The sequence below is a fragment of the Triturus cristatus genome, chromosome 12 (assembly GCF_964204655.1).
Source record: "Triturus cristatus chromosome 12, aTriCri1.1, whole genome shotgun sequence".
NCBI classification, from domain to species: Eukaryota; Metazoa; Chordata; class Amphibia; order Caudata; family Salamandridae; genus Triturus; species Triturus cristatus.
The window spans coordinates 76,132,564-76,147,814 of NC_140595.1; the positions used below are offsets into that span (position 1 = coordinate 76,132,564).

Genomic DNA, 15,251 nt, shown 5'->3' on the forward strand with positions numbered 1-15,251 from the left:
GGCAAGTAGCTATGCAGTGAAGTTCGGTGTGCAGGTCTTAGATCTTGGGCACACTTCATCCAACACTTCTAAAGTTTAACAAAGCTATTAGTTGATGATCTAATGCTGAAGGAGAACTAGAGATGCAATTCAATGGATTATCTATGGAAAACCCGCTGATGATTGCGCAGGGCAGATTATCTATGGAAAACCCGCTGATGATCGCGCAGGTCAATTCTGAAGAAGTACCATCAACACCAGCATTTGTTTTTAAGCTTAGCTGCAGCAATAAGCATACATTTTTATTAGAGGAAGGTGTGGAATAGATAACACAAGATTGTCCGTGAACATATCACCATTAGATTGCATTCAAACAAGATATCTCACCATATTTATTTCAGCCCAAGCAGCAGAATTCTGATGACTCAAAAATATGTCTGTGCACAAAGCTTCAGTGGCAAAAGCTACTTTTTTGTTGACAAGTGGAAACAATGCCAATGATTCTCATTACCGTCCTTTCATCTTAGATTAGTACCTAAATAGGGGAAGAGCATGTATTGGTCAATCCATTTACGTATGTTTCTTCCGGTAACGATGATGTGGCCCATTTCAAGATTCCGTTGCTCTGAAGAATATTCTTATACTGACCATATTGCTGTTTTATGCATTATCTGCCACTGCATGAAATTACTTTAATTTGCCACGTATCATCCACATGAAATATACCCAGTATAAGTATAACTTGATCCCCCTGGCTAAATGCACAGTCAAAAAAAATGGTCAGACTTGGGTGACCATGAAGAAAACACAGAGAACCATTATTGTTCAAGATAACCACAGGGCTCAGTTTACACATTTAAGCTAAAGGTTACGCTACATCTCACAATGCATACTTTTTCAGTTCTGACAATCAGGATACAGACTGGCATTGAGGCGATACATCACAGTTCACAGTCACTCACAAGACGAAATCACTGGAGTGGAAGAAAAATCAACAACCCCCAAAAACCTGAGAAATCTAGTAAGACACAATTCCCCACCACCGACACTGAAGATCTGCTAACTAACAATTACCAGTGGGAAAATGACTAGCAAAATCACCCCCTTTCAGAGAGACGACCCTCAAAAGAAGGCTCACACTTTGAAAATATTCAGATACAAAAAAAAATTATCATATCTAGAAAACAATACATTGAGGGCCTTCAGGTATATCAGGCCTGGAATGTTCAAATTTTGAAGGCATCCAAAGTTAAAGGCAGTTAAGCTGTATCAGGCAGAATTTTTGCTGTGTTGCGAATGGCTACATTTAAGATCGGCATCTGATTCTCTGGCAAAGCCTCACTCGGGATTGGTCTGTGAGAGAAGGCTTTGGCTAGCCTCCTAGGCTCTGGGAGAAGCAGGATTTTGGGTGGCTCTATTAGGTGCTATTATTTTAAGACTTTTCCAGTTGATCAATTAATGATCTAAATTGATTCAATTTTTGACACAGCCAGTGATTGATTATGCAGACGCCATTTAGTAGCTTTGATCCTGCTAGCGCTGGCTCAAAGCAGTAGGGCTTACCTCTTAATTTTTATCAAACCAAATCATCTTTAATACCACACAGTTATATTTAGCTCTAAAGCAACTTGCTCAGTTCTGTAATAAGACCAGAAATTTGCGGTATAGCCAATTGATCGATATGCATTGCGCCTCTCTCTGACGAGTCACCACCAGTTTGCTTCCAGAGATTCCCACAATGCTTTTTTACATGGTCTTCCATTTGTTGGAAGATACCAATTTACACCAAAGCATAGTCAAACTGCCCTCTATCCAACCCCTCTTTGTGGTCTGTCCATGAGGATGCAGGCATTCTGCTGTACGGATCAAGCAGAATTCGGACACACCGCACCATGAGGATCACCAGAAAGACCATCAGGAGGATCACCAGCGCAAAGACCGTCTTCTGCTCAGCATCCATGCCCATGCCGTTGGTGGGGTCATCCAGCAGGGTTGGGGAGAGCAGTAGTTCATAATCCGTGGTCGATGCATAATTCATTGTAGACGCATGGCAGTCTGCAATCTATGACTGCAAGTATGTTATGAAATCAGTCTCCGGGACAGATATTGACTAGACTGCCGTAAACTCTGAAAGAGAAAACAGGAACCAGAATGAGTAATTATATTTAAAAAATCTTTAGGAGTAATATTATTTGAGCAGCATTTTTTCAATCTAAAATGTGTAAATTGTCTCCATACTAATTCAGGTACTTGAAGCTAAGCATACACAAAAAGAGGCCACAGCCTCAGACATCTTAGATAAGAGGCCACAATAAGACACTGGATAAGCTAGATCAGCCATAGAGACCTATTTGGCAGAGCATTTGAACCTCTCCACAGTGTAATTTTCTATAGTTGGAACTCAGGAAACTTCTTGGACCGCAGAAGGATCTTAGCCCTGAACCCTGAGGGCGTTAGAGACTTTCTCTGTGACAATACCTTTAGGTCTTTTAAAAGCTAAGCAGTTTCAAATTAAAAGCAATCCAGTTTATAACAAATTCAGGATAACCAACTTCCATGTCAAGACATTGTATAGATTAAACATGGAATAAATGATGGGAAAAGTGCTGGAAATGAAGAATCACTGAAGCGTGAGAACACTAATTTCCAGTTCAACAGTCATCTATCTACATCTAAATTTTTCACAGCAGTTCCTTTCAAGTTTAGTATGGTTTTTGATGGTCGTTCCCCAAACTTTTTACATTTTGTATGTTTTTGAGACACAAACTCCCACAGCAGAAGTAAAAACACTGATGACTCCCAAACTCTGGGTGCTTTCTCCCAGGATGTTGAAGGGTCATAGTTTTCTTCCTGTCCATCATCATCTGTGTTTTTTTGTGGTGTTGTTAGACAACTCAAAAAGGCATTATATTGTTCCCCTTAAATAGAGCGGCCACTGTAAAGTCCTTCCTCATCTGCCGTTTCAGGCGGAGGATGTATTGACTCCATTGATAAAACACTTCAGGTCTGCCCTCTCTAAGTGAGATGGGCGGACAAGTTTTGGCAGGCAGGATACTCAGTCAAGTTTTGGGCAGAGTACCCTGAGCACCAAACTCTAAATTGAACCCTAAGTAATGTATGCCAGGGCAGATTCCAGGTTCATAACACAACATAACATGAGTTATTTTCTGCTTCCCTTAGAATCTTTGATGTCATTGATCATGAGAACTCGGAAACTCAATATTCGGAGGCTAATTAGAGCATTGGAATGTCTGGAGGTTTATCGACGACAATGGAGTGACTGAGGGCTTATATTGGCTTATAATGGCTGGTATAAGCCTTCTGCTCCAACACTCCAATGTTTGCCTTTCTGTTTCTCCTTTTTTAAGTGAGAACATTCTACCCTCATTTGGTGACATGTTCTAATATCCATGTAGTCTTTAACAACCAATACTGCCCTCTGCAGTGAGCTTTAAGCCTATAATATGTATCTGCCAGCATCATGGTTGTATCTAGCGGTGCTAATGAGATCTTACTTACTGCAAAGAGTGTCTTGAATTGGTCTACAGGCAAAAGAGTAGTGTTCCTTGTTTTTTCAGTTGTCAAAGCATGGGTACAAGAAATGATTTGCTGTATTACCTGTTGTTCGTATATCATTGTGCCTGCCCAGCCCATGTACTAATTGCTTTACAAATGTAATTTAAAATAATTTTGTTACAGATCCCATCTTTGCCATAACTTTTATATTAACTAATTTTAGTTAATTTTATTCAAATGTATTTAATATATTTAAATAATTATATTTTTCATTAAACGTTTAAAGTATTTAGCTATTTAAAAAAATATGCATTATATATTTTGAAACTTGAGAAAATTTATTTCACTTAACATTATTTTCTATGGAGTGTTAATTTAAAACCCTTCCACCATTATTTTCTTTTGGCGTGTGTTGCAATTCATTTCAATGGCCATGCGCGGTGCTGTCTTACGCCAAGACTGAGATGGAATACATTTATGGCTTTGTTGGTTCCTTTTTTGCTGCAGTAACTTGAGAAGTGCATTTTGTAAAAAAAACTACAGTCTTACTCTTCTGCCTTTGGGCGTTTGTATTTGATGTCCCTGACTATACCTCTCCTTAGCCCTCCATTATCCCTCCCTAATGCCCTTCTATTTAAGCAGAAAGTATCACCCATATTTTAGCTATCCACTATGTTCCTCCAACATTCACTACTAAAATGTATATCTTCATGTGCAGAGACCTTACAACCAGAGTGGAGAATTCCGCGTAGAAATGATTGGAGAGACTGAGGCAGATATCTCTTCAATGAGGTTGGTAAATAGGGTTTTGTAGTATATGAGTAGGTTACTAAACATACTACAAAGTGCAGTTTGTGAGTAGGCTCCACAATGGCATATGCCAATAATGTCATCATTTACCACACACCAATAATTTAGTATTTGTGTAAGCATCGTTCAACCTTGCACCATCGCGTACAGGAAGCAAACGTTTGTACTGTTTGTACCAGGTTTGAATTTGGTGCTCGCGGTACATGCTCCGGGGCAAATATTCACCAAGCAGGTGACTGCCCAAGAGGACATAATGAACTGTGTACATGTCAGGAAAGGTATAGCTATTACACATGGTCATTGTTGGTTTCTATTTTCTTTCAGTTAGTGCTCTACGCGTAGCCAAGTAGCCGGTGCAAAAATCTACTTACGTGCAAAAGTTGATCAGTGCTATAATTTGCATAGCATAGTGTCGCTTTGTGACATGCAAGAGCCCCTGCAAAACTCCTGTAAATCTGGGCCCAGAAACCCTCTTCACGTTTCATATTTTTCTCTACTTACACACCCATAACCCTTTCAGTATTACACAGAAGGCTTCTGAGGGGGTTAGGATTGGACAAGTTCCTTCCATTAGGGTCTCAAGGGGAGGCCACTTCAGATACCCCCCTGTAATTTGTCAAATACACATCCAGGGCCTGTTCTTGAGATGTTGGGAATTTCAAATTCTGAATTTACTTCTTTTTAGTCACAAGAATCTTCATAATTTGTTTTGATCTATTCTAACCAATGGAAACACATGTACAGACATGCACAAAATATGTAGACGCTACTCACCATTCAACGCAAAGTTGATTCCTTCATCCCTTAATGATTTCTTTGCCGGAAAATGAACTTAGCCTGTGAATGAACCAGAAACAAACATGTTCCTCATTTGGTCGCATTGAATGATATCTCAAGATTAATTTATCCAATATTTGCAAACAACTATCCTACAATGCTCTGTCAAAGACTATTCACTTTTACAATCGCTGAATTAAGAAGTTATAGAAGTAAAGGATATATGTATGATCAGCAATGAAGCTTCTAAATGCCTGAGTACAGACAAGCTTCATTTACCTTCTCTGGCTTCCAATAACTTAACTGGTAGCTGGTGAAGAAATACAGGGCCTGTATTTAGAGTTCAGCAGATGGGTTACTCCGTCACAAATGTGAAGGATATTCCGTCCACTGTATTACAAGTACATTTGGATATAATGCACTTGGAAATCGCCAGGTGGGATATCCATCCCGTTTGTGACAGAATAAGCTGCCCGCCAAACTAAATTAGATCCATAGTCTGAATGTACACCTTACAATCTACAGGACAAGTGATGCCCTATACAGCAAGAATACAAAAAATCCTAAGGAAAATTGAGCCTGATTTAATAAGGTTTGTTCTTGCTTAGGAAAGGCTTAAGAATGTTTGCAGATGGCGGAATACATTTGTACATTTATTTAAGAATCAATATTAAAAGGTATCTCTGATGCTGCAAGAGGACTCCCGGGGTTTGGAAAAATTCACTTTTGGGTTGCAGCCTAGGCTGTAGAAAGCCAGAGCTACTCACTGATGGTTATTTGGCTTCTTTACGAAATGTATTTATTTATTGTTTAACATTTTTATGTATCATCATCATCAGGCAAACTTTATTTGATTTAAAAATAAATCATAAAAGAACGTAATACATGATAACATCTTAAAACATAATTAAAATACCTTTAAAAGGAAAGTTACAGAGTTCTTCACGTGAAATATTAAAAGTTTGTTCAATACAATTAAAGCAGTCACTTGTTATGTCGATGTATACAATAAAATGCCGATGGGGTACTACAGTGTATATTATTTTCAGCACTCGCTAGCTCTCAGATATGTTTACAAAGTCCACTCAACTCGCCAGAATTCAACAAATACAATCAATAACATAGAAAAAAAAACGGTGTACTAATATTACGACATAGGTAGGATGTTGTGCATGATATAATAAAATGTATGATAAAGTGCTTGTGCTGTGCAAAATGTGAAGGATTGTAATATGCTTGGAGCTCTCTACCTTGGTCATGAAAAGCCAGAGAACATCTCGATCCCGGGATAAAGTGCAGTCTTAAAGCCTGTGCGTCCAGTGGGTTCCAGTCATAGGGAGGAGAAACTGTTACACAAGTAGGTCCTGGTGGATCAACGTGTAGTGGTAACTGGCGATTATTTTCCCACCAGCTTCCGTACTCTGACGGACGATGAAATATACTTGGAAACAGTAAAGCAGACCATGTCTGTTTGTAATAACTGTAGATATAACAGAGCAGGTCTGCATTGCTTTATATTCAGGGACCTCAGCAAGGGGACACGCAGAGTCTTCCATATTCTTTTGCATAGCCCACAAAAAAAGAGAAAGCGCAGCTGCGATTGCTCGCAGACCGAGTCACAAGGACAGGCTATGAGATCCTGTTCGCATCTAGCTGTAGGTGGATAGGCTACTAATAGATGTGCCAAGCCAAGGCGGAATCTGACCATGTAGTAACAGTGAGAGCTCGGTATGGTAAGCAGATATGGTTCCATAGCTCCGGTTGTTACTAACATGTTTTATGCCCTCACTGACCATTTGCTAATGTCCTCCTCCTCTCTTTTCTTCGTCGTGTGGTCCAACCATTCTCTCTTGCCCAGAGTTTTCATCTGCCTAGAGATACAGGAGGGGCTGTTAAAAAGTTAGTGCCTCCCTATAATACTCAGATGAGTCTTGACATATTCTAGCCGGCCATTGCTGCTTGCCTGATCTAATTTCATGCAATCAACGATTACGTTCTTGGTTAAGACAGCTTCCGGGCGATTCCAAACTGAGATCCACAACATTAATGGAGCTTGCAGACCTAGATCTCTTACATGAACAAGGCCCAGCTCTTCATGGCAGATAGATGTAGGTACAGACCTAGGTAGGCATAAGAGTTTGCGTACAAATTCGCAAACCGCTTGCGGAGCGCTGGGGGGCCATTGTCCAGGCATGGGAGTCTAGGGAGGAGCCTGAGAGGAGTGATACAGCGGAGCTAGGGACACTGGAGGACCGGGAGGGGGTCGGGTGAAGTGGCGGAGGCAGAGGGTTGGTTGGGCGGACCCCGGGCTTGAGTCGGGGTGCGGTGGGGCTTTCCCTGCCTCTCTCTCTCAGGCTGGGTTACTTCCCCCTCCCGCTTTGATTTTGATTTTCTTTTCCTGTCTTTGTTTTGTCTTGTTTTCTGCCCCTCCCTGCCCTACCCCGCCCTTGGTGACGGAGATCCACATTGAGAGTAATGTATGTCTCTAGCGGTCTATAGGATAGGGGTAGGCCCCTGGTGGGATCTAGTTTTAGTTTTTGTTTGACGGTTTTGTTACCCTATACAGGGATTGAGTTACACAAGGAACGATTTGAACATATACGGAGGGTTTGACCTTATTGAACTTGTTGAGTGGAGGCGTGCGTTACGGAAGCACTTGGACCTCGTCGATTCCCCTTGAAAGTATGACTGGGGGGATTTCTGAGACGGTTCCCAACTTACACTATATGAGGCAAAGGAGTACTGGGGTTTTTTCCTGTTTGTTCTTTTTTTCTTTATGAAACTGGACTTCAGGTAATGGAGATTTTCTGTGTTTACTTCTCCTTCCTCACCCCGGGTACGCTGCAGAAACTACTGTATTCTGAAACTCCTCTCGTATTGGTGTTGTTTGATAATATGTGTAAATGCCAATAAAAAGAAGTTTAAAAAAAAAGAGTTTGCGTACACATTTATTTTCAACAACCTGTAATGAGGAGGGCTCGTAAGTTCCCCATATCCCAGCTCAGTAGGTGGCTGCTGAAACGCATCTGGCCTTATATATGTTAAGCAGCACACCCACTGGGGATGATCCCAGTTTCTTGGCAAACGTGTATATAGCACCCACATTCTATTCCATGTGTAGGCATCTGACCTACGCCATGTGTCTCCAATTGCAGCTCTCGTCAAAAGGTACCCCCAAGTATGTGAATGTACTCACCGTCTCCAGCCTAGGGACACGGTTGTGGAATGATCTCGTCTTCCTTTTAGAGCGACTGCAGACCATAGTAAATGACTTCGTTTTGTTGGTTTGCAGCCCTAGAGATCCCCTAAATGCAACAAATCCATCCAACAACCTCTGTAAGCTCATTGCTGTTCTTGACATGAGGACACAGTCGTCTGTATACATTAATACGGGAATGGCTCTCTGCCCTAGGGGGATCAGCCACAGTATCCCCCAGATATTTCTCCAGGTCATTGATGTATACACTAAAGAAAAAGGGGGCAAGGACACATCCATGGTGTACTTACTTGCTGTCTTTAAAATAAGGGGTGCATTCCCCATTAATGCCATACCGAACACAACCTTCAACATCCTCGTGTAATTTACTTAGGATATGCACCAGCCCTTCCTCTGCTCCCAAGTCCAGCAGTTTAGTCCAGAGTTTACCTCTGTCAACATTGTCAAATGCTAAGCTAAGGTCCATGAAGGCGAGGTATACCAATCCTTTCTTGGCCTGAACATACTTGCAATGAATGAGGGTGAGGTTAAAGCATTGATCGATTGTTCCTAGTCCTCTCCTAAACCCAAATTGAGCTTATGTTAAGATCTCATTATCAGTTGCCCAATTCTCCAAACGCTCCAATAATATCCTTCCCAGCACTTTTGCTGTGCTGTTTATGAGAGAAATTGGGTAATAACATTTGGGGTCCCCTCTGTCACTTTTTGTAAAGATTGGCATTATAATGGCACTGGACCATAATTTTGGTGGGCGCCTGTACCGGATGGCGCTGTTTAAGATGTTAACTAGTAAGGGTGCCCATAGCTAAGTATTGCTTTTGAACAAGTCAATAGGCACTCCATCAGGCCCTGGCACTTTGTTACTTGAGACACACAATTGATGGACGGAATGCAGAACTAATCAAAACATTCACCCCCAGTCAAGAGATCTGGGTTAAATCCATCATTCTTTTGCTCACCATGCCACCCCAGTTTAGAACAAAACTGGAATGGTGTGGTGTGCAAAAAAACAATGGATTTAACCCAGATCTGTGACTGGGGGTGAATGTTTGATTGGCTCAGCATTCCGTCCATCATCTGTTGTTTTTGCACTTTGTTACTTGGGCATCTGGTGATGGCTACGGTAACTTAGTCTAATTCAATGAGTGGCTGATAGTTCCCCAGCCTCTTGTCCCTATTGTAGTTGGGCAATGGTTGTCCCTGTTCCGGGCGATGGGAATCATTAAAAACATGGCTAAAATTTAACACGTTGATAAGTTTGAGCTAGTATGGGCATGTCTGCGATGATGTAGTGGTCTTGGGCAAAATACACGGAATAGACAACTTTCCAAAAGGTTGTTGAGTCTTTCTCTACACAGGCCCTCGCCAACTGTTCACAGGCCTCCGTCACAATGCATGCTTTTCTAGCGGCGAGTGTTGCCTTGTATGCGCGTCTACAAGCGCGGATGTTCTCAGTGCCTCTAGGCAGGATTTTCAATGGTTCTTTGAGATGTCGGTATTCACTTGTGCACCATCAAACCCCTTTGTGGTCTTATTTGGGTATTTGGGTGCTTTATATGTTAGCAACTCAGATGTTTGCCCGCAGATTTCTAGGTATGCCTCTACCCCTCTTAATTAGGGGACGTCGCTGCCTAGACAGGTATCCATTTTGCTTGTGCATCTACCCACCAACTGTCTTAGTAGCGCCCCTTAGTCTACTTCCACCCACCTACGCCTAAGACCCTGTTTTTTAGAGTACTCTGCTGCAAATTGTGTAGTTGTGCAGGATGTTAATCCCAATTTTAAATAATGTACTTGGGGATTATGGTCACTCAGCTTGGTGGGTAAAATAACGTAATCAATTATGCTACCACTTGTCTCTATTGAGACCGCAATGAAGTCTATTAGGCTTCCAGAACCTTTCCCCGTGTAGGTGACCTGGCTGTCTCGTGAACTACTTGGTAAGTCAATGGCAAGAGATAAGTTATGTTTTATCATGAGTGTGTTTAAGGCAGTACCACATAGACTTAAGTTAAAATGTGTGAAATCTGGAGAATCGGCCTCCCATAATCCACAAACAAGATTACTAGTGGAATGGCACAATCTCAGATTAAAATGTTCACCCCACAATATGCAAAAATCCCCTGAGGACTTTTCAATGACTTTGTCAAGCGCGGCTCCCAAGGAGTCTATAACTGTACAGTCAGAAGTATCAAAGTTATTATGATAAAAATGTATCAAAACTACCATAGGCAAAGACCCCAGCATAATACAGCTAATTTGAAAAAAGGGTAAATCAAAGACCGTGTCCATTATTTTACAGGGAAGGGTCGTGCTTATCATAGTTAATAAATCTCAGCTATTGTGACCATCTGGGGTTGGAGCAACAAGAGTTGAAATCGCATAAAAACGTGCGTTCGCAGGCCCAAGTTTCTTGCAAACAGATGATCTGGTAATCACTGATCACGTCTAGCCATTCTGAATCTCGAAATGTATGTGCGATCCCAGCTATGTTCCAAAATAGAGCTTTTGAATCCCACCTTTAGCTTGAGTTTTCGAGTTTTGAGTTGGCAATGGGCGCAGGCCCATTGGCAGGGGGGAGTTGCCTGTCAGCTATAGTCAGTAAAGATTCTTGGGTGGTAAAGTTGTAGTTGAGTGAAGCATCATCGGTGGGCAAGGCTATAATATTAGCCCTGCTATCATGGTTTTTAACAGGGACAGCCGCTTCCAGTCAATCGACTCCGTCCAGTGCTGAGAAGCGGTTGTAAATTGAAAACGGGTAATTGGTCAAGTGGTGACTAGAAGACAAAAGGATCTCCAGATCCGGATGTTTCGTTGTGCTGGGTCTATAAAAGTAGCTGAGCGGTACCGCTTTCACACATTGAATGGGAGTACTGCACATAACTCTTTGAAGGATAAAACCAGCTGTCCTACCACTCGTAAAGTTAACTATGATGCAATCGCCCTGTTCTCATTTTGTCCTTGTGCCTATCCATTAGACTCTACGGACGGCGATAATGTTATTTGAAGCAAAGTTACTGCTCATGTCACCCAGGGATGTTCATAGCCAGTGACCTTATTTTTGAGCTGGGCTTCCATCTCCAGCTGACCGTGTGTTAGGATAGGCACGTTTTGTAATACGATGACCAGCGGGGAGTTCTTCTGGTGGTAAATGAATAATAGGGAAGATGGGGCTATAAGTGGTATGAAGAGTAGGCATACTGCTATATGGACGACCTGCGCGTGGTACTGCCCCTGGGTTTGAATCTTGCGGCGAGGGAAGCGTCTGTATAGAGAGTACGTCCGGCGGATAATGCTTTGGAATGGGCTCAATTGTTACCTTCTTGGCGTTGTCTGATTGAAGACTACATTGAGCCCTTTGAGGTCCGCCAGATGTTGCTTGCTCACAGGCAGGACTGTCCATGCTATTAAGAAATATAGCCCCCTCCTTTAGTTTGCCATCGGCTCTAGCATTCAGGTCAGCCAGTTGCGCATTTATCCTTTAGTGTTAGCTCGATCCCCTTTAGGGCAGTGAGTCCTGGGTTTAAACATTTTGCACAGGTGGACTCTAAGAGTCATCAGACCCTCCAGATCAGCAGTCAATGATGGTATATGTGCCTTATTGTTGCCCACCCAAGCACGATTTCCTGCCTGTGTTTTGGCGTCAACTGGGGTGTAGTCTCAGGTTACAGCTGTGTGTATCTTTTTAAAGCCCAATTTTGATTTTTTTTGGTATCCTGTTCCTTTTAACAGTTTGCAGATTATTACATGTTGGGTCCGGGTGAGCCACACTTGTGGCATCCTGCAGGTTGTCCATTGGGCCATTGAATACACATGGGTTGTTTACCACACTACTGCCCCCAAGTACCCCAGGGAGAGTTGCATCCGCTTCTTTACGTGTGGCCAGCCTGCTTGGGGGTGCGAATAGGTCAGTACTACCAGTACTTATGTCTCTAGGGGTGCCTGGAAAGGGAGAGCTACCTATGGCAGCTTTAGAAAGAGTTTTTTTTGTAACCCTCAACCGCTCTTCTACAATCCTGATTTTGTTGTTAATCACCCCCATGGCATCAGTCTAAAAGCATGCAAGAGAATTAGCTGCGAGTCTTTTCTTACTTGCTGTGCCTTTCGTCTTGGCCTTCCACTCAGATACAACAACAAAAAATCAGAGCCAAGGGTGGTGACCCAGCCCAGCCTCTGTCAGATGCTGACAGGCACAGATGGGCCTGCCCTTGGTCCCGCGCTGCGGGAGTGCAGAGGAGCCTTAGAGGCATCGGGGGCTGGCTCCGCCTCCCGCACCTCAGATGAAATGCTGGGGTACCAAGTCCCACCCCAACTGATGCCGCAAAAGTCAGGTAAGCGTGGGGGCCTCCCGCGGCCCTTCAAACTTGTCACACGCTGCGGGAGTGCAGAGGAGCCTTAGAGTTCATGGGAGGGCTAGCTCCACCTCCCACGCCTCTGATGGAATGCTGGGGGACTGAGTCCCACCCCAGCTGATGCCACAAAAGTCTGGTAAGTGTGGGGGCCTCCTGCTGCCCTTCAAAGTAGTCATTTTTAGGTCGAGGACCGTCCGGTCTGCCGAAGGCAGAACCGGAAGTCGAGATTTAATGTTTTGGAGAAGAGGGGCTTGAACCCGCCCCTCTTCTCTCCTCTTCTCCATTGGCTGGCCTCTTGAATGCTGGCCAGCCATTGGAGAAGAGGATCGTCTCTCCGAACAGGCCCCGTCCTTTTCGGATTCGGGGGCGTGTTTTGTCGTTGCTTTTCGCAGGGCGTGTTTTTCTCTCCTCCAGCCAATGGCAAGAGGAGAGAAAAAGAAACACGCCCCCGAATCGGAAAACGCCGCTGCGTTTCTCCGAGGCATTTCTGCTTCGCCTCGGAGAAAGGCGGTGGTGTTTATGGCGACTCCCTTGAATGGATCTGGAATGGAAGCTGCCTTTCCACTGCCTAAACAACGTAAGCAAACAAGCAGGACTCGAGTCCTTCCTCTTGAATACTTGCTGTCTTCTTTCTGATACTTCCCTCTGCCTGTCTTTTCCACTGCTTTCTTCATACATTTCTTTTTACTGTTTTACGTGCCATGTATGACTCTCTTTCTCCTGCTGTTGTAGACTCTTCTCTTCCTTCACATGTGCTCCATATGTTTCCAATGTGAAAAAAAGTTATTGTCGGAATTATTGCAACTGAAGTTTTAACGGGAGGCTGGACGAGGGGATGGTTTTTAAAAAAAATTTTTAAAAGAAAAACATCCTCGAGACTACCATCGCGTTGCCTCATCAATAACACAGATGGGTGAGGAGGGGGGGAGTCAGGGTGACTACTCCGCGCGGCCCAGTTCATTAGCCAACTGGAAACACGACAACTTTATCCCTGAATAGAAGACACGCTTCGTTTAGACGTATTTTGGGTGTTTCGTTTCTGGTTTGTGCTTTGCGGTCAGAGAAGTATAAAATGGATTTTGAGCAGCCCAGCGCTATTTACTGTTCTGCCCAGCCGTTTCCAGACTCAAGTCCTTCCTCTTGAATACTTGCTGTCTTCTTTCTGATACTTCCCTCTGCCTGTCTTTTCCACTGCTTTCTTCGTACATTTCTTTTTACTGTTTTACGTGCCATGTATGACTCTCTTTCTCCTGCTGTTGTAGACTCTTCTCTTCCTTCACATGTGCTCCATATGTTTCCAATGTGTGCTCTGTTAACGGTCTTAAATTCCATTTTTACCATGTTTCTTAGGTATGTCAATAATGTGTTTATTCTTCTTTGTACGTGTTTTCGTCTTATTTCTTCTTCCTTAATTTTTGTCTTTTTTCCCTTCCTTCTCCTTTCCTTCATTTTTCCAAATTCCGCAGGTTATCGTAATAATAGTGAGAAAGTTATTGTCGGAATTATTGCAACTGAAGTTTTAACGGGAGGCTGGATGAGGGGATGGTTTTTGTAATTTATTTTTTAAAGAAAAACGTCCTCGAGACCACCATCGCGTTGCCTCATCAATAACACAGATGGGTGAGGAGGGGTAGTCGGGGGGACTACTCCGCACGGCCCAGTTCATTAGCCAACTGGAAACACCACAACTTTATCCCTGAGTAGAAGACACGCTGCGTTTAGACGTATTTTGGGTGTTTCGTTTCTAGTTTGTGCTCTGCGGTTCTCGGCTCTGGCAGCTCAGCTCCTAGAGTGGCGCGGATGGGGGCGAGGTCTCAAGGCGCCTTTTGGCTTGGAGAAAGAGGCGCACAGAGAAGTATAAACTGGATTTTGACTGTTATTTTCCGAAGCTGATAAGGGAGCAGGTCTCAGGCAGGCTTGCATAAGCGGCACATTATATAGCACCGTGATGTCACTTATTAGCGACTCGCAGCTCTTTATAATAAATAAATACACAGAAATAAAGAACAGGGCTATGCGTGGGTGGCTCTGTGTGTGTGTGGGTAACTCTGTGTGTGTGGGTGGCTCTATTTGTGTGTGGGTTGCTCTGTGTGGGTGGCTCTGTGTGTGTGGGTGGCTCTATTTGTGTGTGTGGCTCTGTGTGTGTGGGTGGCTCTATTTGTGTGTGTGGCTCTGTGTGTGGGTGCAAATGCAATAGGTCTCGCAATTGAGAGTGATTAAGCTATTCACATTCTAAATAACAATGCCGTTTCTTTAAATGTTTTAAAAACAAAAACATAAACAAAAATAATGTCATGAGCAATGCCAATAGCTCTAACTTTAACAATGCCGAGACCGTTGCATTGTAAATGCTTGTTGTATAATGTGGCTCAAATAACTGGGTGATAGTGTGGTTTACATTTAACAAAGAACAAGCACCAGGATCTAAGAAATACATTAACACATAGAAACTGTAAGACAGATAATGACATTCAATATATATAAGATGGTGTTAGATATCATTGGAAGACAGATGGGAGCAGAACGGAAGGATGAGTATCTGAGGTAAAAGTGTCAATAAACAGTACTTCACCTATAGGTGAGATGGTTAAAGGAGAATA

General features: G+C 43.0%; 1 protein-coding gene across 7 annotated transcripts in view; it reads right to left on the reverse strand.

Annotated features, from left to right (window-relative positions):
* Positions 1-251: 251 nt before the first annotated feature.
* CTXN1 (cortexin 1) overlaps positions 252-15,251 on the reverse strand; it is a 111,512-nt gene continuing 96,512 nt past the window's right edge. For all 7 annotated transcript variants that reach the window (XM_085637872.1, XM_085637877.1, XM_085637876.1 and 4 more), the window contains exons 2-3: positions 5,080-5,142; positions 252-2,106 (exon numbers count right to left, since the gene is read on the reverse strand). In XM_085637872.1, coding sequence (XP_085493998.1) covers positions 1,760-2,017 — 258 coding nt within the window. In that variant the 5' untranslated portion in view covers positions 2,018-2,106; positions 5,080-5,142 and the 3' untranslated portion in view covers positions 252-1,759. The remainder of the gene's footprint in view (positions 2,107-5,079; positions 5,143-15,251) is intronic.